This window comes from Vicugna pacos, chromosome 4, assembly GCF_048564905.1.
Source record: "Vicugna pacos chromosome 4, VicPac4, whole genome shotgun sequence".
Taxonomy (NCBI): Eukaryota; Metazoa; Chordata; class Mammalia; order Artiodactyla; family Camelidae; genus Vicugna; species Vicugna pacos.
This window is the reverse complement of record NC_132990.1, coordinates 50,430,087-50,455,915: the sequence shown is the minus strand read 5'-3', so window position 1 is coordinate 50,455,915 and position 25,829 is coordinate 50,430,087. Positions and strand designations below refer to the sequence as shown.

The 25,829-nt window shown below is 45.2% G+C and overlaps 2 protein-coding genes across 6 annotated transcripts in view; one reads left to right on the top strand and one right to left on the bottom strand.

Moving 5' to 3' along the window:
- Window positions 1-19,889, top strand: part of TRMO (tRNA methyltransferase O) — a 50,972-nt gene extending 31,083 nt beyond the window's left edge. For all 5 annotated transcript variants that reach the window (XM_072959792.1, XM_015238969.3, XM_072959790.1 and 2 more), the window contains 2 exons: window positions 18,415-18,482; window positions 18,712-19,889. In XM_072959792.1, the coding sequence (XP_072815893.1) occupies window positions 18,415-18,421 (7 nt within the window). In that variant the 3' untranslated portion in view covers window positions 18,422-18,482; window positions 18,712-19,889. The remainder of the gene's footprint in view (window positions 1-18,414; window positions 18,483-18,711) is intronic.
- Window positions 19,890-22,510: 2,621 nt separating this feature from the next.
- On the bottom strand, window positions 22,511-25,406 carry FOXE1 (forkhead box E1). Its single transcript, XM_031677335.2, has one exon. The coding sequence runs from the start codon at window positions 24,614-24,616 to the stop codon at window positions 23,498-23,500; it is 1,119 nt and encodes a 372-aa protein (XP_031533195.1). The 5' UTR covers window positions 24,617-25,406; the 3' UTR covers window positions 22,511-23,497.
- Between the last annotated feature and the right edge of the window lie 423 nt (window positions 25,407-25,829).

Below are 25,829 nucleotides of genomic sequence, written 5' to 3'. Positions count from 1 at the left end.
CATTGTGGGCGTGTCCAATTAAACTCAGTGGGACTGATTAGCCCCACTGACATGAATAAGCTGTGCAAATATGTGGTTAATGACCATGTCACTCCGTGTCAATTCTTAATCCCAGATAATTAGCAGATAGATAATTGGTGGAAGAATGGGAGGTGCTGATGGATGTCCCATCACTTTGGTGAAGCTAATGATCCTCTATGGATTAAGACCCACCCTCTGTAAGTGTTGATGGCTCCTATTTGAAATACTCTTTTTAAAAGGGCCTAGGTCCAAGAAGAGGTGTCAGGAACTCCAGAGTGGGGCATTGGCATCAGCACTAATTCCCTGGGCTGCTTCCATGCAAGGTGGGTGGAAGGGCCCCACTGCTGCCAGCCTAGTGCCGGCAGCTCAGAGCCCTGTACTGCCCCTGACTTGGTGGGTAATCCTGAGTAGGCTCTTTGTCCTCTCTTGGCTTTGCCATTTGTTTAATGGCAAAGGGTGGAAGGAATGGAGTGGACATGCTGATTTGAGAACCCATTGTAGACAAGAGTTTCCCTACTCTGCTCCCTCTTGTGACACCAGAGGTGTGGTCAGTAGGACTGGATGTCAGGGTGCTGTGAAGGGATGTTCTGGGGGTGAAAGCAGACATCTGAGATGTGAGCTGACAGTATCTTACATGACCTAAGGCAGGGTGCAAGCTGGTTCCACAGTGTTGAGTCATCACTGGGAAGCGGCTGGCCATTTCTGAGGCCCCTTTGCACTGAGCTGGGGCCTTGGGAGTGGTCCTCACCAAAGGAAGGTGAGTCTAAGTGATGTATGTCACTTCCGGGCCTGCCTGTGAAGAAGAGGGGTGCCTTCTTCATGCTCTCTTTACCCTTCCTCTCTCCGTATTTATAGTAAGACGGGAACCCAGAGCATGAAGGGAGCCTTGAGATGTCAAGAGCCTGAGGTCCCTGAATTAACACACAGTCACCTGGCAGCCAGGAACACCCTATACAGACTATTCATGAGTGGGAAATAAAATCTCATTGTGTCAAAATTTCAAAATTCTGGGGCTTATTTGTCACGGAAGTGAGAGGTCCCTAATAGACGAGATAGGTAGTCAGGGAATTTGTTTCTTTCCATGAAGCTGATATTGAGAACTGGAAAGGGAAACTCATTTATAGTCTACAGCTATTAAGCATCCTCTTTGTATGAGGTACTGTAATACCATGTTGTGTAGCTGATTTGAATCAATGTAAAGGAAAATGTCAAGTTAATACTAGTATTGGTTACATGCAAATAAGGCAAAAACCAGGAAGCTGGCCTGTGAATGACTGAAGGGTAGTCAGCACTAATAAATCAGACAATGTTTGGCACATAGGAGGCACTTAGTAAGTTGAATTTTCTACACTGGTCAACTCCTGTGTGCCAGAAAAATGTTAGACGGTAGGGGTACAAAGTGAAAAAGGCACTGCTCTGTCCCCAAGGCGCTCATAGCCTAGAGCAGGGGTTATCACCAAGGAATAATTTTATCCCTTAGTGAACATTTGGCAACACCCAGAGACATTTTTGGTTTTCACATCACAGTGGGGGCAGGCGGGGACTGGGGCGATGGTAGAGTAGCTAGTGGGTAGTGGCCAGAGATACCGCCAAATGTTCTACAGTGCAGAGGACAGTCCCCTACAACGTATTATCTGGCCCCAAATCTCAATAGTGCTAAGATTCAAAAACTCTGGTTAGTATATTTCTAAGAACTGAAGGATAAAGAGATGAATCCACTAGGGGCTCCAAACTTATAAAGACAGACACCCGAGGCAGTGCTGTTATGGTGTAACAAAGATCCGTTTCAACTGTGGGGATTGTCTGAGGGCCTTGGGTGATGGTTGGATGTGAGTGGGCTACAGACTGGACTGCCATGTAGGACACACCCAGAGAGAGAGGCACCTGGGGAACGTCACTGAGCAACCTGCAAAGCTGAAAGAGACCTAATTCCAGCTGTGAATCCCGTTAGGGCTTCAAGCATTGCCTGGGTGGGCCTGGGATAACGGGTGTGAAGATGCCTTGTAAAGGGTGAAATGTGGGCCAAGTCAAGTGACTGTAAAGAGATGGACTAGATGCTGGAGGATGGTTTGGATTTTAGAAGTTTTAACCTTTTAAACTCCTGTATAATGATTTTGTTGGCCTAGATAGTCTTTTTGTCCTGAACCAATAGCTAATTTCTTTTCTTAGAAGTTTTCCTCCAGGTGAACTAGTAGCACCAGGTTGCACAAACCCAAGGAACATCACTCACATTACCCCCAGAGGGATGCCAGTTACACGGACAGTTGTGTGCACGGTGACCTTGGAGTCACACACCCTGCAGCCCTGGGTTCAACAGCTTTCACCTGCAACATTTAACAAGCCATTCATGCTCAAGAGAATGGAACTTAAAGGAAGCACTGCCATGGAATTGAGTGTAAAGGAATGAGCACTGGACTGGAAGTCAGGAGTCTAGTTATGAGGCTGCTACTCTAAGTGGTTAGACCATAATCTCTCTGAGCTTCAAAATTGATACAGCTGTGGATTTAAGACTTCTGAATCAGAGTCCAGTGATCTTTATTTTATTTTATATTTTAAAGTCCAGTGATCTTTTTTTTCTCCAGTAATCTTTAAACAAAGTTTTTGGTGAAATATATCATCCATATAGAAGAGGGAATTGATACAATATACACCATCATCATCATCAAATGGGCATCCTTGAGCCCACCATCCAGTTTAAGACGTCAGATTATTATCATACACCCCTTTGGTTCCTCTCCTCTTTTGCTTCCGAAGTCTTCCCAGCCCAAGATAACCACTGACAGAATTTTGTGCTAATTATTCCCATGTATTTCTTCGGTTATACCATAATGGTATAGAGGACTGACATTCAGCCTGTTGCTCAGGTACAGCATTTCCCATCACTTACTGCTGGTGTTTGTTTTGGTTGGCTGGATGTTCACTCTGATTGATTGGTACCTATGCTGAATAGTTAGCAAATATTTCTAGTATCACTCCTGTATGTATGAATCCTTAAACAAGGAAGGTATGGTTTAGTTTCACCAATTTAGTATTGTCTATGTGTGAAATCATAAGGCATGTATTCATCTGTGGCTTTTCTTTTTTATGTTCAATATTTTGTTTCTGAGATTCATCTATGTTAATGTTTGTAGCTGAAGTTCATTCATTTTCACTTTCAAGTAGTATTGCATTGTATGAATATACCACAATTTATTTATGCACTCTGGTATTGATGGACATTTGTGGGTTTTTTTCAGTTATTTATTGTTATGAACATGCTGCTATGAAAATTCTTTTATGTACCTTCTGGTGTACATGTGCAATATATGCCGCATCTCTGTGTCCTCTTTTTCTGTAACTAATTGTATTTATTTGAGCCTTCTCTCTCTCTCAATCTCTTTCCTTTTTGATTAATCTCATCAGAAGTTTGTCTATTTTATTAAGCTTTTCAAAAATCCAGGTTTCACTTTGTTGTTATCTCTATACTGTATTTTTATATTTTATTAATTCTTTTTCTTATCTTTATTTACCTTCTACTTTCTTTGGATTTATTAGTGTTATAATTTCTAATTTACTATGGTAGAATACTTAGCTAATTAAATTTGAACATGTTTAAGGTAAATATGTTACAATTTCCCCCCTGAATACTACTTTAGCTCTGTCCCTCAGGTTTTGATATGCAATGTTTTAGTTATGGTTTGATCTGGATTTCTATTAGGATTTCTTCTTTGAGTTGATTAGAATTGTTCTAAGTTTTCCAAACATGTAGGATTCTTTAGTTTTGTTGTTGTTGTTATTGATTCCTAGCTTAATTGCATGGTCAGAATCATGGTCCGACACCAGTATTTTTTTTTCCAACAACTTAACTTTAATTAATTAATTAATATTTTTTATTGAATTGTAGTCAGTTTACAATGTTGTGTCAATTTCTGGTGTACAGCACGATTCTTCAGTCATACACGAATATACATATGTTCATTTTCACATTATTTTTCACCATGAGCTATTACAAGATATTGAATCTATTTCCTTGTGCTATATAGTATAAACTTGTTTATCTATTTTATATATACCATTCAGTACCTGCAAATACTCCCAGTTTATCCCTTCTCACCCCACTCCCCGCTAAAAATGACAATTCTGTGTTCTGTGTCTGTGAGTCTGTTTTGTTTTATGTATAAGTTCATTTGTCTTTTTGTTTTGAACATTTTTTATTGAGTTATAGTCACTTTACAATATTGTGTCAAATTCCAGTGTAGAGCACAATTTTTCAGTTATACATGAACATATGTATATTCATTGTCATATTTTTTTTTGCTGTGAGCTACCACAAGATCTTGTATATATTTCCCTGTGCTATACAGTATAATCTTGTTTATCTATTCTACATATGCCTGTCAGTATCTACAAATTTTGAACTCCCAGTCTATCCCTTTCCACCCCTCTCCCCCTTGGCAACCACAAGTTTGTATTCTATGTCTGTGAGTCTGTTTCTGTTTTGTATTTATGGTTTTTTTTTTTAGGTTCCACATATGAGTGATCTCATATGGTATTTTTCTTTCTCTTTCTCGCTTACTTCACTTAGAATGACATTCTCCAGGGACATCCATGTTGCTGCAAATGGCGTTATGTTATCATTTTTAATGGCTGAGTAGTATTCAGTTCTATAAATATACCTACCACAACTTCTTTATTCAGTCATCTGTTGATGGACATTTAGGTTGTTCCCATGTCTTGGCTATTGTAAGTAGTGCTGCTATGAACATTGAGGTGCAGGTGTCTTTTGAATTAGGGTTCCTTCAGGATATATGCCCAGGAGTAGGATTGCTGGGTGATATGGTAGGTCTATTTTTAGTCTTTTGAGGAATCTCCATACTGTTTTCTACAGTGGCTGCACCAAACTGCATTCCCACCAACAGCATAGGAGGGCTCCCTTTTCTCCACACCCTCTCCAGCATTTATTATTTGCCGACACCAATCTTTTGAGGCTTGTTTTATGGGGTTAGCACCTGGTCAATACACAAAAGATGTTTCACGTGTGGTAACATTCCATGAATGGCATTTGGCTTGTTAATTGAGCTGTTCAAATATTCCTTGTGCTTATTGATATATTTGTTTGCTTGATCTATTATTATTGAGAGAGACGTATTCACTGTGATGGTGTGTTTTACTTCTGCCAGCTTTTGCTCTGTATATTTTAAAGCTATGTTATTAGGTGCAGACAAGTTTAGAATTATTATCTTCCTTGTGAATTAAAAGTGTTATTATTATGAAATGACCCACCTTATTTCTAGTGAGGTGGTTTTTTTCTTTTGCAATGAAATAAGATTTTGTCTGATATTGTCATAATTACACAGGGTTTGTTTTACTAACCTGATTTATTTCTATATTAAAACTTAATACTTTTAAATAGTAGATTCACATGCACTTATAAGAAATAACACAGAAAAAAAAAGAAATAATACAGAGAGACCCTGTGTAGCCTTTATTCAATTTCCCCCAATGGTAACAACTTATAAAACAACAGTATAATAACATGACCAGGATAGCAACATTCATATAGTCAAGATACAGAACATGTCAGTCATCACAAGGATCTCTCATGTTTTGCTTTTATATCCACACCCACTTCACTCCTACCTGCAGCCTCTCTTTAACCTTTGGCAATCTCTGAGCTGTTCTCCATTACTGTAATTTTTTCATTTCAAGAATGTTATATAAATAGAGTCATACAGCATGTTACCTATTGGAATGGGCTTTTTTTCACTGAGCATAATTCTCTGGAGGTTCATCTAAGTTGTTGTGTGTATTGATAATGCATTCCTTTTTATTGCTGAGTATTATTCCACAATATGGATGCACCATAGTTTGTTTAACTGTTTACCCATTGAAAGACATCTGGGTTTTTTTCCAGGTTTTTTTTTTTGCTGTTATGAATAAGCTGCTATAAACATTCATGTACAGGTTTTAGTGTGGGCATAGTCTTTATTTCTCTGGGATAAGTGGCCAGGAGTGCAACTGCTGAGTTGTATGGTTGTTGCATGTTTAGCTTTATAAGAAACCGCCAAATTGTTTTCTAGAGTGGCAGTCCCATTTTACATTCCCATCAGCATTGTATGAGTGATCCAGTTTCTCTGACTCCTTGCCAGTGTTTGGCATTGTCACTGCTCTGTTTTTGTTTTTTCAGTCATTGTGATAGGTATGCAGTGATATTTCATTGTGGTTTTAATTTGCATTTGCCTAATAGCTAATGATGGTGAACATCTTTTCATGTGCTTATTTGCCATCTGTGTATCCTCTTTGGTGAAGTATCTCTTTTGTCTAATTTTTAGTTGGATTGTTTCTTTTCTCACTGTTGACTTTGAGAGTTGTCTATATATCCTAGATATGAATCTTTTGTCAGTTATGTAGTTTGAAAATATTTCCTTCTAGCTTGTCTTTTATTCCTTTTAACAGGGTCTTTCCTAGACAGATGTTTTTAATTTTAATAAAGTCTTATTTAGCAATTTTTTCTTTTATGCATTGTGCTTTGGTGTCAAGTCTAAGAACTTTTTGCTTGCCTAGTCCTATATCCCAAATATTTTCTCCCATTTCTTCTAAAAGTTTTATACTTTTACATTTTATATTTGAGTCCATTATCCATTTAAAGTTAATTTTTGCATAAAGTATGAAATTTAGATTGAGGTTCTTTTTTTTTTCTCCTGTGGATGTCCAATTGCCACAACACCATTTGTTGAAAAGGCTATCTTTCCTCTGTTGGATTGCTTTTACAACTTTGTCAAAAATCAGTTGGTTTTATTTGTGTGGGTCTATTTTTGGGTTCTTTATTCTTTTTCATGGATCTATGTGTCTTTCCCTCTACCAATACCATACAGTCTTGGTTACTGTAGTATATAAGAAGTCCTGAAATTGGGTAAATGATTCCTCTCACTTTGCAATGGGTTAAATGTTTGTATCCCTTCAAAATTCAGTTGTTGAAATCCAAATTCCCAATGTGAAAGTATTAGGAGATGAGGCCTTTGGGAGGTAATTAGGTCATGAGGATGGAGCCCTCCTCAATGAAATTAATGCCCTTGTAAAAGGACCCCAGAGAGCTCTCTCATTCTCTTTCTGCCACATGGGAATACAATGAGAAGTCGGCAGTCTGCAGTCTAGAAGAGGGCTCTCACCAGACCTTGACCGTACTGGCATTCTGATCTCAGATTTCTAGCTTCCAGAGCTGTGAGAAATAAATTTTTATTATTTATAAGCCACCCAGTCTATGATATTTTGTTATAGTAGCCCAAACTGACTAAAATATACTTTATTCTTTATTCAAAATTATACTAACTATTCTAGTTCCATTGCCTTTACGTAAATTTTAGCATAATCTTATCTATATCAACAAAAGTTCTTGCTGAGATTTTGATAGGAATTACATTAAATCTGTATGTCACTTTCAGGAGAACTGACATCTTCAGGTATTGCGTTTTCCAACCATGAACATAGTATGTCTTTCTGTTAAGATTTTCCTTGATTTCTTTCATCAGTATTTTATAGTTTTCAGCATACAAGTTCTGTACATGTTTTGTTAGAATTACACCTAAGTTTTTTTTCAGTGGTTGTAAATGGTATTATATTTTTAATTTTGATGTCCACATTTTCATTATTAGTACATGGAAATATATATCCTGTGATCATTTATTGGTTCTAGGAGTTGGGTGGTTTTTTTTTTTTTTGGTAGAGTTGTTGGGATTTTCAATCATGTCATCTGAAAATAGGGACAGTTTTATTTCTTCCTTTCCATTCTGTATTCCTCTTATTTCATTTTCTTGTCTTTTTGCACTGGCTAGAACTTCCAGTATGGTGTTGAATAAGAGTGATGAGGTGGACATCCTTGCCTTGAGCTTGATCTATAGGAAAAATACTCAATCTTTCATCATTAAGTATGTTAGCTGTAGGTTTTGGGTATATATTCTTTATCAGACTGAGGAAGTTCCCCTCTGTTCCTGTTTTTCTGCGAGTTTTTATCATGAAGTATTAGTCAAATACTTTTTCTGCACTGGTTGATATGATTATGCAGTTTTTTCTTTAGCCTGTCAATATGGTGGATTACAAAAATTAACTTTTTGACTGTTGAACTAGACTTGCATCTCTGAAATAAACTCTGGTTGGTCATAGTGTATGATTCTTTTAATATATTGCTAAATTCTATTTGCTAATATTTTATTAAAGACTTCTGTCTCTATTTATCAGGACTATTGGTCTATAGATTTTTCTTTCTTTTCTTTTCTTTTTTTTTGTGTAACCTTTATCTGATTTTGGTATCAGGACAAACTAGCCTCATAAAATAAACTGGGGCACTTCTTCCTCTTCTATTTTTTGGAAGAGATTGTGTAATTGGTGTTAATTATGTAAGTTTTTGGTAGAATTTTACAGTGAAATCATCTGGCCCTGGAAATTTCTTTTTGGGAATTAAAAAAATTACAGATTCAATTTCCTTCACAGTTACAAGGCTATTCAAATTATCTACTTCATATTGGGTAAGTTGTAGTGGTTTTTGTGTTTTGAAGAATTGGTCTGTTTTATCTAAGTTGTCAAATTTGTGTATTTTTAGTTGTTTGTGGAATTCCTTTTTTATCCTTTTGATGTCTGTGGGGTCTATAGTGATATCCTCTGTTTCACTCCTGTTATTAGTGATTTGTATCTTCTCTCTTTTTTCCATGATCAGTTTGCTAGAGGTTTGTCCATTTTATTTATCTTTTCAAAGAACCAGCTCTTTATTTCTTTGATTTTTCTCTGTTGTTTTTATTTTCCATTTCAATGATTTCTACTCTTACCTTCCTTCCTCCTTTCCTATCTTCCTTCTTTACTTACAGTGTAATTGACCTACAACTCTATGTTAGTTCCAGGTGCACAACAGTGATTCAATATTCCTATATGTTACAAAATGATGACCACGTTAAGTCTGGTTACCACCTGTCACCATACAGAGTTATTTCAATATTATTGACTGTATTCTCCTTTTTGTACTTTCTTGATGTGGAAGCCTAGGTTATTGATTGGAGATTTTTCCTTTTTTCCAATGTATGCCTATAGTGCTATAAATTTCCCTCTCAGTACTGCTTTTGCTGTGTCCCATAGCTTTTAATATGTTGTTTTTATTTTCATTCACTTCCACGGCTTCAAAAAAATTTTCCTTGAGATTTTCTTTGTTACTCATGGACTATTTAGAAATGTGTAGTTTCCAAATGTTTAGAGGTCATCTTGTTATCTTTCTTAGAGAAATTTGGAGCACTCATTCTGTATAATTTCAGTTCTCTTAAATATGTTGGGTTTTGTTTTTATGGCCCAGGATATATGGTTCTGGTACATGTTCCATAGGCATTTGAAAAGCATGTGTATTCTGCTGTTTTTGAGTGTTCTACAGACTTTGACTACATCTTCTTATTTGATGGTATTGTTGAGTTGTTCTGTATCTTTACTAATTTTCTGTTGAGTTGTTCTATCAATTATTGAGAGAGGGTTGTTGAAGTTTTCAATTATAATTGTGAATTTGTCTCTTTATCCTTTCAGTTGTATCAATTTTGCTTTACATATTTGGTAACTGTTGTTTGGTCCATACACATTTAGGATTGGTAAGTGTTGGTGTTGGATTTACCCTCTTGTCATTATGTGATGTCCCTCTCTTTTCCTAGTAATTTTCTTTGCTCTAAAGTCTACTTTATCTGATAGTAATACAGCCTTCCTAGTTTTTTTATTAATGTTTATATTATATATATATGTGTGTGTGTGTGTGTATGTATGTGTGTGTGTATATATATATATATATATAATCTTTTTGCTTTCAACTTGCCTATGTTGCTGTATTAGAAGTGAGTTTCTTATAGATAGCTATGTTAATTTTCTATAGCTTCTAAACTAAGTTACCAGAAACTTGGTGACCTAAAACACTACACAATTATTCTCTCATAGTTCTGGAGATCATAAGTCCTAAATCAGTTTTACTAGGCTAAAAATCAAGGTTTTGGCAGGGCTGGTTTCTTTTTGAGACTGCAGGGGAGAATCTGTTCTTTGTCTCTTCCAACTTCTAGAGTCTACTAGTATTCTTGATTCATAGTCACATCATTCCTATCTCTTGCTTTTGTTGTCATGTCTTCTGTTTTTCAATTAAATCTCTCTCCCTCCCTTTTACAGGGACACTGGTGATTGTATTTAGGGCCTACTTGGACAATCTAGGATAATCTCCCCGTTTCAAGATTCTTAACTTAATCACATCTGCAAAGACCGTTTTGCCATAGGTAACATTCACAGGTTCCAGGAATTAGGACCCGATGTCTTTGGGGACCATCATCCAGTCTCCCACAGTAGCATATAATTGCGTCCCTGCTCCCCACTTGGCCTTTGCTGGTGTGGGTGTGGGTAGTGTCAGTTTCTCTGTGATGTTTGACTGGAGTAGTTTTCTGCCTTGGTGGGCTGTCCTTTTCCTGCTTGTTTGGCTAAGGGGAGCAGGGTTTGGGGGGGCCTTTTTCCTGTGCCCTTTGGCATTTTCAGATTACCAGTTTCTTCAGCTTCAAGTCTGAGATATGAGGCAAAAAGAAGATACATTTATTTTTATCCACACTTATCCTGAGTATATGTACCTTTGGAAACCCCAGCTTTTGTATGGTATCCTCCTACATTCTCAACCTAGAACAGGCCCTAGACTTTTCTCTCTTGTCCCCTGTACCTCACAAAGCCTACAGAACGACTCTGGGCCTCTGGGATTGGGCAGATAGATACCCTCAGGGCAAGAGCTGCCTTTAGGGCTTGCTCACCTCCCAGAATTCCTGCTTTCATTTCATTTTGGGCCTCTGTAGATTTTTTTTTTATATCTCTTGCCCACTCAGCAGTGCATTTTAAAAGACATTTCATCCGGGTATTTTAGTTGTTTCTACTGGAAGATTCTTTAAGGGTGTTCGGTCCTCATTGCTGATGGAAACAGAAGTTCCAGTGCTTTTTTCCACAGGATGTCTGTACCCACATCTCAAAGTGTCAACATTACCCAGGGCTTTGACCTTGATAGAGTTTGTGTGCCTTTTATAGGGTCAGGGAAATCCTGACTCTCACTGTAATGGAAAAGATGGGAGGAACATATTTTAAATTTAATTTTATTTCATTTTTTTTCCAGTTTCGTGAGATATAATTAGCATATAACTGGAGGAGCAGATTTTAGAGCCCTCTTCACAAATCCTGTCAGCTTATCTTGGCAAAAGCCTTTATTTTGTAGGCGCAGCATCCCTTTCTTCTGATAACATCTGATTTTGCTTTGTGGAAGTTACCCCTCCTTCAGTGGATGTGATCAAACTGGACTGTCTGTTGGTCAGTGTCCCCAGTTCCCTGCTAGCCGAGAGGGGTGTGTGATACCAGAGAGATTGGTCAGACAACTCCCTGAAATTTGAATTGTGAGTCCAAATAACTGACAATCTGATTCATCCTGACAGTGGCACTCAAAAGAGCTCATCCATTAGATTTTACCTGCTTGCCTGACTTCTGCCTTTTTAAAGACCTGTTCCTCAGCTTTCCTTTCAGTTCTGTGAACTATCCTATGGCCTTTCAATACACTCCTGTTACTGCTGAGTTGTTCAGAGTTGTATTTTGTTGCCTGCAACCAAAGAAGCCTGATTGATAATGCTGTGGGAAGGGATGCACAACCTTGTTCTCCTTGGGTACCACTGGAATGCCTGTGAGAGGATGGGTGTGGAACCAGGAAATGTGGGTGGATGAGACTTTAGTGAGCACCTGATATCTCAGAGACTTAGGCCTGGAAGAGTCTTCGGAAGTTATTTGGACCCAACTTCTGTCCAGGGAATGGATTCCCTTATAACATCCCCACCAACTGTTTTTTTCAACTGTGTTTGGACATTCCTCCAGAATGAAGAGCTTATTACTGCCTGAGGCAGCCAGTATCACTCTTGGCTACCTCTAAGTACTTCAAACTTCTTCATTTTACTGACTGAAGTCTGATGCTACATGGCATTGATCCTATCTGTGTGCCCCTCTTCAACATCTCTGTCCTGGAAATGCCTCAGAGACTTGAAGAAAGAGAATTGTACCACAGTCTGACTTTCTTCAGATTCACAAGCCTAATTCTTCCAACTACTCCTCCCAGGAGACAGGCTGCAGCCCCTTTCCCATCCTGATAGTCTTCTCATGATACATTTCACTTAATCAATGTCCTTCAGAAATGTGAAGCTCAGGGCCAATCCAGACACCCTGAACAGGGCGAAGTCCAGCAGGGCCATCACTTCCTCGCTCCGAGCACTCTACTTCTTTTAATGTAGCCTCAAATGAAGTTTATTATTACAGCAGCTTCATGACATTCCTGAGTCATAGTGAGCATAGCACTGGCTAAGCTGTCTTCACACATGCTGCTACCCATCCCGGATTCCCTGGCTGGCCCTTGTGCTGTTGGTTTTTTGAGCTCACAGCCCCACTTAAAAATGGCAGGTCTTGCCCAAGTTTTCTATGGTACAGTCAGAAAGATCTTACCATGGGGTCAGTGGTTTCTAGATTCCCCTTGGAGTGTTTGCTCTAAATATTCAGAAGAAGGGAATGTAGGAAACAGTGCCTCTCTCTCTGGCAGTGCCCAAACTCAGCTTGGAACAGAAGTCATGAATGTTAATTCTAAGAAAACCTCAGGCCAGATTGGGGTTGGCTGAGGCCTCCAAAAGTAAGCCTCTCACCTAAAGGTTGTAATACATGTTATTCATTTCCTTTTGGGAGCAGTTAATTCTAATCTTAATGTCAGACTTAAAGGCCAGCAGAAAGTGGGTTGATTCTGCATTTATTGACACTGTACGTAGTCATGTTTTCAAAGGCTGCAAGGTGGACTTGAATATTGTGAGACGTGGCTGTGAAACCCAGTGTCACCGCGCTGGGCAACCAGGCGTCCTAAGCTTAGGCCTAGGCTCCTTGGAGGTCAGCTCCCCTGGCCCTCCTTTTCTCCCAGCTCACTCACATGCTTGCTGGCAGGGTTGGCTCTTTACAGGCTATTGAATTAAGATCTCAGTTCCTCGTAAGTCCCTTGGTTCCTTACCATTTGGTCCTCTACATACAGCATCTTACAATGTGGCAGCCTGCTTCATTAGAGCAGACAAGAGAGCAAGTGCTAGCAAGACAGAAGTCTCTCATAACCTAATCACGGAAGGGACATCCTATCACTTTTCTCATACCCTGTTCATTAGTAGCAAGTCACTATGTCCAATCCACACTCAATGGGAGGGGATTACACAGGCTGTGAATACTGAGGGTTGGGGGGAAAGTTGGGAGACATGAATCTGCCACCATAGTGTGTGACTCTATGGGGCAGGCGCAAGGGAGAGATGAAGTATGAGATGTCAGACCTGGGATAACCATCAGTGCTATCTAGAAGGTGAGCGTAATAGGTTGTGGACAGACACTAGGGGCTTGGGGACCCAGGCTGTGTCTGGGAACCCTGGGTCTGAGTAGCCTATAAGATTGGGCCCAGATCTGAGTGGGTATTAGTCCTAAGTCCCCAGGACCCAGGCTGAGTAGCCAAAGTCAGGGTTGACCCTCACACTTCTTACTACCAAGCCAGTTTTCTAGGTCTACATGCTGTGAGCACCCACTGCAGGCAAGGCACGATGCCAGAAACAGCATTATACCTGAGCCAGGAAGCTGCTGTGTTCATTTGCAAAAATCCATGCAATGTAACAGCAAGAGCACTGGGTCAGAGCCTGCTGTCCTGAATCTAGCATGGGCTCTGCTGTAGATGCTAATGACCCCTCTTTGGGCTTTAGTTCCCCATGCTATGAACACCAGTGCAGTAAAACTTCCCCCATCCCACGTCACCCTGTCACTTTGAAGTTGCTTTGAGGACTTCATGAAATAGTGACATGGAAGGGCTTAGAAATAAACTATCTCACCACAGCATACAGAAGCTTTCATCTTATGCAATTCCATTCTCACGTTTGTGTTCAGGGGAGGGGGACTCAGACTCATCAAATGTTATGCTAAAGGGACACTGTAGGCCATCTTACTGGCCCCAGCTACACACATCTACCCAGTGTACAAGCGAGAAGGGACTATGGAAGGCAAGGGACTCACCCAAAGTCACACATGAAGTTGGTGGCTGTGGAGGGGTGAGGCCAAGTCTTTTGACTTCTGGCCTCGTGCTTCTCTGAGAAGTAGGAGCCTCATGATGCAAAGTGGTATCACTTAGAAGCTCGGGTGCCCAACTGCCTGGCTTCAGACTCTGCTCCTATCATTTCCTAGTTCATGGTCACTACCTCCCAGGGGAGTTTGTGGAGACTGAAAGCACTAAACAGTGCCTGCCACATAGCTCACTGAATGTTAGCCATTCCTGTTGGTATCAGAGAGGGAAGGCAGGGCTGTGCCCATTTTATTGTTGGGGAAGCTGAGGCTGAAACTTGCCTAGGTGTCTGAACCAGGCCTTGAACCAGTACTTTTCTGATGAAGGCAGGTGGTCTCTCAGAAAACAGGAAACTACCAAAGTTCAGTTTTGACCATTATTAACAATCGTCAGACTCCAGGTTCAGTTCATGCTTGTGTGTGTGGTCTACAGGGGGCAGTGGAGGCAGCCCAGGTTTCCTGAGGATCAATTCAGGAGAAATCTTCAAAATGAGACCTGAAAGCCCCTGTCTGAGGAGCCAGATGTCTGCCAGGGCTTGTAACTTACCGGCTGGCGGACCTTGCAGCAGTGTTTCGGGAAAGCCGTTTATGTTCGTTATGGTTTGGGATTTGGGTGGAAAGCCCGTTTCAGTTCTGGGGTTTTGCTCTCCTATCGGGCCCGCTGCAGGCCCAGACGGGCCCCTGTTGGAAGGAAGTCAGCCCTCCTCCCTCAAAGGAGGAAGGGCCCTCCTGTCTGTGGTTGGCGCATTGTACTTGCTGGATTCCAGGCTGTCAGTCTCACAGCAGAGCTCTGGGACGCTTAGCCTGCAGATTGTTTTGTTAGGTTTCTCCTACAATTAATTTGGAAATTACCCAGCTGCCCACAGCCTCTCCCAGGTGTTCTGTAAACTACGGGCCTGCGCCTGCAGCTTTTGCCTTGGTGGGACCAACACTGCCTAAAGCTGGGAGGGTCCAGGTAGGGTGATAGGAGGGTGACAAGAGGCCTACGATGGCAGAGCTCATTTTAAGCTCTAGCCAGTCCCCTTCAGCTTTGGCACTAACCATTCTACTTTGTAGGATCTGAAGCAAGCAGATCCACACACTCTGCAGACATTATCTTTAAGCCTCACACGCCCTGTGGAGGTAAGTCAGGGGCGTGTAGAGGATCCACCCTACTTAGAGGCCTGAAGAGAGAGGATTTCCTTGGAGCTGCAGTCAAAACCAACACGCAAGCCTCCCGATTCTCACATCCAGGGAGGAAAGATCCTCACGTGTCTGATTCATTTCGCTGTGGACTTTGTTCCGCCTGGGTTGAATCCTTCTTATGCAAAGGTCCGAGACCTTAAGCTTGTCCTCTCTTCTTGGACCTCAGTTTCCTCATCTGAACAAAACCTGCTACTTCCCAGGGCAGTTGGGAAGATCCAAAGGATAACATATTGTGGAATTTCTTGGTACACCCTGGATACAGCCACTCTTCGATAATGTCAGGGTTACCATTAGTCAGTGGTGCCACTGCTGGGCCACTTGAGGCTGGGGAAGAGCAGAGGTGTGCGAGAGCCCTGACCAGGGGTCTACGATGTTAGCTCACTGTGTAACCGTGGAAAGTTACCTGCCCTGGTCCTTGGTATTTTCCTTTTATAAAACAAGAGGTGGGACTAGATAACCTTTCAGCTGCATGTTTATTTATAAGAATGACCAAGGAAATCTCAAAGGGAAAACCAAGAGTCAGTTTTTCCCTGCCCATAAGGGTCATCTTCTGAGTCAGTTAGGACGTATTTGGCTGCAAGTCATAGGAAGCCCAAGGTTGAGAGGCTTACACTTGGAGGACATTTGTTGTTGCCCACAGGTGTAATGAATCGTTCCAGGGCTGGTTCCTTCAACAGCTCAATGATGTCATCAGGCATCCAGGTTATTCCCACTTTTTGACTCTGCCATCCTCAGCAAGTTGGTTTGTTCACCTAGGCTGGCACCCTCTGAGTCCTACGTGACTGCCCCACTTCTAGGAGTCACACTCTGACAACATTAAGAGGAAGAAAAGGGCTGTTTCTCTTCCCCTATCTCTCTCTCTCTTTTTAAACATTTTTTATTGAGTTATAGTCATTTTACAATGTTGTGTCAAATTCCAGTGTAGAGCACAACTTTTCAGTTATACATATTCATTGTCACATTGTTTTTTTGCTGTGAGCTACCACAAGATCTTGTATATATTTCCCTGTGCTATACAATATAATCTTGTTTATCTATTCTACATTTTAAAATTCCAGTCTGTCCCTTCCCACCCCACGCCCCCTTGGCAACCACAAGTTTGTATTCTATGTCTATGATTCTGTTTCTATTTTGTATTTATGTTTTTTTTTTTTAGATTCCACATATGAGCGATCTCATATGGTATTTTTCTTCGCCTGTCTCTTTAAGAACAAAGAAATATTTTTGAGAAGCCCCAAGCAGATTTTTTTGGACATCTCATTGGCCAATAAAGCATCCTGTGCCTGTTTCTAAATAATCACTGGCAAGAGTGATGGAATCATGACCATGCTTACCTTAGACAAGTCCAAATTGAGCCTTTGGGTACCCCAAGGGATAAGACTGCCCCTAAAACACATGACCAACTGCAACCTGGACAGAATCAGGGTCTGGGGAGCAAAGAAGAAGGGGGAAATGCCTGGGTAGACAACTAGCAGTGTCTGTCACACCTTCTTAAATGTGCCAGAGTATGTTGTTACTTCTGTCCAGAGTTGCCCACTGCATGGTTGTCCTCAACATGCTCCATCTCAGCTCTACCATCAAGACCCCTGTGCCCAGTCCCCACGATGGGACACCATTCTTTCTTTTGAGCACCACTGCAGGGAAAATACATACTTTGCTCAAGGTTGAATAGTTATATGAAGCTTTGATGAAAGTGTGGGTAAAAGGAAAGTGTTACACGGGAGGGGGAATTTTTGAAGATGCTCATATTAAATATAATTTTCTCATAGTGTAAGAAACCCTGCACAAGGCTGCTCATGAGCATGCCATATTCCTAATGTCACTGCTTGGCCCTGAGGTCTGGACCTCCATGAGAGAGTGACATGATCCATTCATGTTTAAGCCCTGTCACACACTGGCTGCTGTTGGGGGAATGACTGCGGAGAGCGGTGGAGGGAGCAGGGAGCCCTGTTAGGAGGGCTCATGTACCATGAATAATGGGATCTAGGAGAGAGATGATAGAAGCTCCTGCTGGCTTGATGGCCTGGGAGGTGCAAGATAGGGGTCAGTGGTTCCTGGAGAGGTAATGGTCAGAGCAGATTCACGGTGACAGGAACACATAGAAGTGTCTGGGGACAGCGAGTGGTGTGTTGGCTGGAGCTTAGAGGTTCGGGAAGGGCAGCTATGGGAGATGAAGCTGGGAAGAGGGTTGGCACAGGACTCTTGGAGTTTGGGCTTTCTGCTGCAGACAGGAGGGAGCCTTCTTCCACAGGACTGGGGCTCAGCTTCAGGAAGTGAGTCTGGCAGTGGGGGCAGGATGGAGGGAGGATGCATGAGCACCCATGAGGAGGTCCTGGCTGGCTGCTGGGGACTGATAGCAGAGGTGAGAGTTAGGCTCTATGAGGCTGTGGTTCCCACACTTTATCTCTGATTGCTGAGTGCCTCCATGCCTGAAAAACCATGGCTGGGGCTCTGCTCAGCCCTCACTCCTAGGAGAAGCCGCTCCAGGTTCTCAGATAGTGAGATAAGCTGGTGCTCTGCACCAGGGCTGAGATCCACCCTGATTCCAGCTCCCAATCCCTTCCTCACCCTGGGAGGGTCTGACAGTTGATCCCCAGGGCCTCCCTGACTACATACTTCTGCACCCAGTTAACCCTTCTGGGCTGAGCTGGAAATCTGAGCCTCAGCTCTCAGAAGAGAGGTTGTGGGATTGGCAGAGGGGCACAGGGAGCTCCACAGGGAGCAGTCATCCTCTTCACTCCAGGAGCTCGGCAAAGGCTGGCTTTGGCCTTAGCCCAGAGAGAATGCTAGAAAGAAGGCAGGGACAGAGTGAGACCAGTAACCAAACCCATTCAGGACCTCCTATCCCCATCCCCACCCCACCTATCTGCCATGCTTTTTCTTTAGTTCACTGCTCAGTTTGGGCTGAGCACTAGTCATGTTGCTTTCCCTCTGGGTAATTCTAAGCTATTTATTTAGCTGATCCCAGGCTCAGTTTACCCATCCATACAATGGAGGCCCCCAAGCTGCACTCCACCCCTAACCCTCAACCCCCGCCTTCACCCCCCGCCCCGCCCCAATCTGATTACTTCCATTTCCACATTGCCTTTTATGAAGAAGATGATCAGTGGCAGTCTCCCTTGGGTTCTAGTCTGGCTTGGACACTTACAGCTGTGAGAGCTTGGGTAAGTCACGTGTCCCTTCAGCTCTATAGAAGCTCTGTACACTCTCACGGTATTCCTTTTCATTTCTGTTATTGAAAACGCATGTGAGCTCTGAGTTGAGAATCCTGGTTCTCCCAGTGAGTTGCCGTGTGATCCTGGGAAGAGAGGCCAGTTTGGGCTCTGCCCCCATTCTTCATGGTACATGGCCCTTGTCTGAACCCCTTTTCATGAGGGACATTTTCTTCCCCAGTTCTCCTGCCAGCCAACCCCACCCAGGAGTCAGCACTTCTCAGGAGCAGAATGAGCACAGAAACCAAATTCTCCAGAAAGGTGTGTGTGTATGGGGCAGGTGAGGATTCATTAGGGTGCCCTGGATCTCGGGCTGTCTAAGTGGCACACAAAATGCTCTACTATAGGATCCCTCAGCCCAGAGGGACACAGAAATGGGGCCTCTTCATGCTGACTGTTGTGTTCTGAGAAGAGAGCTTCATTTTCCTCCTAAATCACCAACTAGCCCAGACTTGGGCTTGGAGCCACCACGTTTAATTCATACTTGGGCAAATGACTGCTTCTTAGGGAAGGTACAGTGACTAGAACCCAAGGTCCCCAAAGTGGCTCAGCAGGGAGTCAGGAGCCTGGGTTCCTGCCCTGGCTCTGACCCCCCCAGCTTTCAAGATGATTTCTGATACACTCTGGTTGAATGTCACTGTCACAGTCACCTGTAAGACTGGCAACATGAGGTAAGATACATTCTAAGAGCTAGGATTCCAAGACTCTAAATTACACCCAAGGGAGGAGGTGAAGGGCTCCACTCTGGCCCTCTCTTCTCTCTGCAGCCATCTCTGGTTGGGGTTCTTGCTCAGAAACAGGAGGCTACTGGAAGTTGTTCTGGGGTCTCTGATCTCAAAAGCATAACACATTTTTTCCCCATTTCTCTAAAGCCCTGCCTCTCTGTTTAGGGCATATGAACTGCTGGAGGGTCTTGCTGAAATGCAGGTACCCAGTAGATCTGGGTAGGATCTGAGATTCTGCATTTCTAGCAAGCTCTCAGGGATGCCCATACAGCTAGTCTGTGCCCCACAGACTTAGAGCTGCAAGGCCTGAGGGCCTCAGGCTTTTGAGTAAAACAGCAGGGAGGGCAAGCCTCCGCTGTCAGCCCTTGGAGAAGTGCATTCTGGATTTGAATGACCAAAAAAAGAGGAGTTCAAGAATGTGAGGGTGAAAGGGGACCTGCCACCTAGCTTTGTAGATAGTGAAACTGAGGCCTACCCAGTGCAGGAAGGAGCTTGTTCAAGATTTCACAGTGTTTCACTGACAAAGTTGAGACTCAGGCCTCTCGCTTAAGAAAAACAAAAATAAACAAAAACGAAAACTAGAAAAGATACTCACTGAGGTGTTTGCTGTGCTTTCCCTGGGTGAACTATGGGTTCCTTTGATTCTAAGTGTTTTTTTTTTTTTTACAATGAACATGTACCAATTTTGTAATTAGAAAAAATTAATTTTAATAAAAGAAAATTCTTACAAACTTATTAGTAAATGAGATTATGTTCATGAACGTGCTAGATAAACCGTAGTTACATACAGCAGCTTCGCGTCATGGGTGTGTAATTCAGCCCAAATCCTCTCTAGTTCATTTCAGCGAGGTTTCCCTTACTCTTTCTGGCAGGAATCACCGAGATGAGGAGTAAGACCAGTGCCATCAGCGTCCTCAACCACCGCAAGCAGCCTCCTACTCCTTCTTCCCCTCTGCTCTCTGAGCTCCTCCCGCAAAACTCTGGCTGCAGGAATCTTTCCCCTTAAATTGGGAAAGAAGTTTCTTTAATCCGTTTTCGTAGTAAACGACCTCGAGCCAAGTCTGCTTTTGTTGCTGGTTTCCTAAGCTTAATTGCAAGCAAAGTTAATTTGAAAGAAAATAAATGTTACAGCTCTGGGGCGAATTCTAATGAGCCTTGGGCAATTAGGGAAGAACTCATCTAATTACCCACAGCCCGGGGGTCGCCTGCACACGATGCTGGGGATCCGGGGCCCAGAGAGGGGCAAACGACTTTTCTGGTTTCGTAATAGGAAGAAGAGAAGAGGAAACGCACCTCCCGTCTCTGAGCACCTAGACAGAGAACCGGGGAGGTCCGGTTTCACGGTTTGAGGATTTGGAGAGTTGTCCAGAGACGCAGCAGGCAATGTTCTCAAGGTCCTAGAGTCACGCGGATCAGAGGGTCGGCCCGACCCCTCTGTGGTAGAAGTGCGAGCGGTGCTCACTCGCCTGCGCCGCGTCCATCCTGGCCAGGCCCGGGTGGCGAGCGAGCTTTGTGTGTCGCCGGCCCGCAGGAGGCCGAGAAGGGCTGACGCTCTGTCTTCAATGCCTCCAGGGTCTCGCCGTCTCTGCCGGCTCCCGCTATACACACCCAGTTCCCTCCTCGCAGCGTCTCCTCTCTCAGCGAACAGACTCTCGCTTTTGGCGCGATCTCACCAGTTGTCCTCGTTGACAAGGCAAATTGGGGGCGAAGACGCGTGCACTTTTCCTCCCCATCTTTCTCGTCCCCGGCTTTACCGCCACTCTCCAGGAGGCTTCGGGATAAAGGTGGTGCTTTTTTAATGTTAAAGCCTTTCCTCTCTCATGTTCCCAGCGCTTTACAGTGTACAAAGCGTTTCTACCTCTCTTGATTCATTTAACTTCAGGAGGACTCTGTGAGGAAGGGGTCACAAATTCCCATTCTCAAATTAGGACATTAAAGAAGGGACTGGCTTAAGGTTAGTGGTGCTACCAAAGACCTCGACTTGGTAATTAAAACCCAGAGAAAGGGTCAACACCTGCACTAACGGGTGCATAGACAACTCTCCAGCCCCAGTCCCCTAGCTGGGTTTCAGGCGGCCAGGAAGGACAAAACCCCAGGGTGGAGGGGTTTCAATTTCCCGCTACAGCCAACAGCAAGGCACTCTGATTTCTGCCTGAGAGAACCAGAATCCTTTGAATTTCAACCTGCAAGGGTCCAAAAGAAGATGAGGGAGACGTAACATCTAGATTTTTCCAAGGTCACAAGGCTGGGCCTGATATCTGGACCCACTGGCAGTAGGGTGAGTGCTGCAGCTGCCCCTAGCCTCCAGATGGTCGTTTACCATCACCGAAGTCAGGAAGGACCAGTCTCTAGACCAGTACTGTCCAATATAATAGCTATCAGCCACACACTGCTATTGAGCACTTGGCATGTGATTAGTCCAAATTGAGATAAGCTGTAAGTGTAAAGTATACTCCAGATTTTGAAGACTCAGTATGAAAAAAGTAAAATATCTCAACACTTTTATACTGGTTATATGTTTAAATGATAGTCTGGATATATTGGGTTAAATACAATATATTATTAGTTAATCTCACCTGATTTCTTTTTATTTTATTAATGAGGCTACCGGAAAAAAAATTTAAATTACATAAACAGCTTGCATTATATTTCTGTTGGGCAGCACTGGTTTAGACAAATACCTGTCTGGCCTGAATCATATTCACATGTCTTTATGAACAGGATAGAGCAGTCCCCGAAATTAAAAATTACCAATGGTTTTCAGTCTTCTTTCTCACCCCCTCCACCCTTCCTTAGCAAAGAGGTTGCATTTCTCTTGCCAGAACTCAATTACTCAAGATTTTTATTAAAACAGTTCATCTGTACACTCAGGTTTACCTGAAAGCTGCACACTAAGCCTCTGAAATATTTAATGCTGGAAAATTTAGCCCCAGAATCAAAACTTACAAGATTTCTCAAAAGAAAGGTGTGATAGTGGTTGGATTTTTTCCCCAATTTTGGTCAGCTTGCTGCTTGAAACAAACAAATGGATACAAAACAAATTTAAACACCAGTTTCTTTCTAAAGCTTACTTAACTGACCACCCCAATTAGTTTTTCTCTTTTCTTTTTGCACAGAGGCTGCTAAGGTACCTCAGAGGGTGCCAGGGATGGAAGAGCCAGCCTGACATACTGAAAGCTGTCACCAACAGACTCCCCTGAGTCCTGTCGTCTCTTTGAATTTTAGTTCACCCATTGGGTCTGGGGCTGTTGATGAAAAGAAAGAGCGGGCAATGGACAAATGTATTCCTATATGCCTCATTGGAAAACTGCATTTGTGAACCAGCAGTAACAGCTGCCGAATGATCAGCACATCATGCTCAAAAGAGTCAAGAAATTACGATATAACCGGTGTTTGGAGCTAATCCAGAGACTTTTAAGTTAGATGTTTGCCATAAGCTCTGTTCTCATTCCCTGGAATACGATTAGGCCCTGGGTGACCCACCCATGCTGCCAAATATGCAGGGTAGCAACAATGATGATGGGCACTTAAAGATCATATGCGGGACCATCGAATTCTGCAGCTCTCTGGTATAACAGATGGGGAAACTGGGGGTGTGAGTGATGGGAGTGGGTGACATTGTGGAGCTGGGGTACAGTCCAGACTCGGAGCCAGGTCTGCGGTTCTCAGAGGCAGGGAAAACCAGCCCCTGGTCAAGCGAAGCATAGAGATTTCTTTTTTCCCATTAAAAAAACCCAGGTACTTGTTTTGCAAATTTGTCCTCCTCACCTTAAGTAGGAAGGCGCTATTGGAGTCTTTTATTGTCGTAAGTAGTCAAAGGCACAAGAGTCCAAACTGTGTGAAAGGACCCGAATTTCCTGAAGTACAGGGAAGAGTGAAGTCATGTTATTCCCCACAATTCGGAGACCCCAGACTCTGATGTAGACACTACATAGCGCCCGCTTTATAGCCAAGGACCCTTCCTAATAGAATGTCAGAAAGGCACGTCCTTTGGAGCTTCGCCTCAGTGAGGGTCCACTGTCCCAGTCTGTGGGCCGCGGATGCCTCTCGTCACCTCTTCCCATTTTCAAAGCGTACCAGTGTGTACACGGTGCACGAGGAGGCTGCGCCTGTCCTGGCGGCTCGGTCCCTCCCTTGTGGCTTTCAATTCGGTCCTCTCTTTAGTCCCGTCCTCAGGTTTCGCGGATACTTAGTTCATAAGGACAGTCGAGGTATCTATGAATTTTCGCCCTTATGCTCGGCTCACATGGCGGACACGAACCGATCTACTCCGCCAGGATAGGCGGCCGCATGGCGAGCATGGTAGGTACCTCCACTGCCCGCTCCGAGCTGCCCACCAGGATTGTAGCAGGGCCCCAGCGCTCCGAACTGGCCAGGCGATGTGCGTCCATAGAAGTCCACTGCGGGCTCGACGCCGCCACTGCTGCCACCCGTTGGGGGAGAGGCGGGCCCGGCCAACCGGCCAGCCGCTGCGAAGAGGGCGCTGCCCGCCCCTTGCGGGTACGCGCCGTCAGGGCTGGAGTAGGCAGCCGCATAGGCGGAGGGGTTGGCAGGTCGGGCGCCTGCGCAGCCGGCGGGCTGATAGCCGGTGGTCGTGGCAGAGGCGCCGGTCGAAGCAAAGGCGCAGGAACCCGCTGGCCCTGACGGAGCGGGGCCTAGTTCTGGGCTGAGTGACCGCTCTGGCACCAGGCCGAAGACACGGCACGGGCCTGGCGACGCAGCGGGGTAGTAGACCGGGGGCGCCGCAGCGAGCGATGGCGGGGCGTAGCCTGCATAGACGGCGCCCGGGTAAGGCGGTCGCGCAGCGGGCACCGCGCCCGGGAAGATGGCGGCGGCGGCGGCGGCGGCGGCGGCGGCGGCGGCAGCGGCCGCGTCTTGCATGTAAGCGGGGTAAGTGGAGAGGTCGGAGCGCTTGAAGCGCTTTCGGCGGCGCAGGAAGCTGCCGCTCTCGAACATGTCCTCGGCATTGGGGTCGAGTGCCCAGTAGTTGCCCTTGCCCGGTCGGCCGGCCTCGCGCGGGATCTTGAGGAAGCAGTCGTTGAGCGTGAGATTGTGGCGGATGCTGTTCTGCCACTTTTTGGGGTTGTCACGGTAGAAGGGGAAACGCTCGGTGATAAACTTGTAGATGCCGCCCAGCGTGAGGCGGCGCTCCGGCGCGTGCGCGATGGCCATGGCAATGAGCGCAATGTAGCTGTAGGGCGGCTTTCCGCGCTGCAGGGGGCGCTTCCGTCTCCGCCCGCCCGCGCCGCGACCCGCAGTCTCCGCCGGGACCCCGGGACCTGCCTCACCGCGCTCCTCCTTCACGGCCGCCAGCGCCTCCGGCTGCGGCGGCGGCGGTGGCGGCCCGCTCTCGGCCGTCATGGCGCAGCCGTCGCGTGTCCCCGCTGCCCGCTGCTGTCCAGGTGCGGGGGCGAGCCTGGGAGCTGCTGGGCTTGGGACGGAGGATCACCAGAACGGACCCTGGGCCCGTCTGCGGAGAGCTTAGCGGGTCCTCGCAACTGGCACCGGGAGCACAGCTTCCCTCCCAGGGGCGCTCTGGAGGCTTGGCGCCCGCGGTTTCCGGGCTGGCTCAGTGCAGACACAGGCTCAGGAGTATCCCGCTCACCGACGGCTCTGCTCGTGTTCTGGAGCTCGAGGCCAGGCGCCGACAGCGACGTGACGTTTGAACCGGGACTAGGCTCCCGTCGCGGGCCGAAGGGTCTTTTGCGCACGATTGCCAGGTGGTCAAGGGGCCCGGAATTGATCCTGGAGCTGGGGCGCTTGCAGCTGGTCTGGGCTTCCAGCTGATCTGAGGATAACCGTCGAAGCCGTGCGCGCAGAGGAGGCTGCGGGCCCCAAGGCCTGAACCGAGGGCAGTTACTGCAGCTGTGGGGGCATTCTGGTGGAGGCTGCCCAGGCTGCGCCCCTGCGGCTGGGGCTGTGAAAGGCGCAGAGGGCAAGGAGGCGAGACGCCAGCTGCGAGGTCGCGGCGCGGGCCAGGCGGGACGGCTGGCGACTGTTCCTCTCCTCGGCGTTGGCCCCCAGCCGCCAGGACCGCTGGCGAGGTGCTCCCCTGCACATACCAGGACCGGCTCCTCCCTCTGCAGGCTTCTCCTCCTTAAAGGCACCAGGAAGCTTGGGGCGGTGCCGGTTCCCCTCCCACCCCCCGACTGCCCGCCCCCAGGGCCCTGGCGCACCTCCCCAGGTAGGAGCAGCTGTGGAGGCGAGGCGGGAGCACCACACCGTCCGAGCGTGGAGGGCGCTTGGAGATCTCTCGGGTAGGTCGTCTCTGCGCACCGACGGGGAGACTGAGGTTGGGAGAGGCCAGGGACTGTCTCTGGAGACCGTGGCGCTCGAACTCAGCGCTTCTGGACTTTACCAGACTCTACAGAAGGCTAGGACCCTCAGGTGAAAGGAGGGGCTCACTTCACTTTTTTGGTCCGAGAGGGTGATAATTGGCTGAGGGAGAGCTCGGTTCTTGAGGGCGGGGGACGAGGAGGGGAGAAGATGTTCCAGGTGACTGACGCCCAGAGTCTTTCGAGAATGATTTTCAAACCTAAAGGCAGATCTTCCCTGGCCAATCCCCATCCAGTCC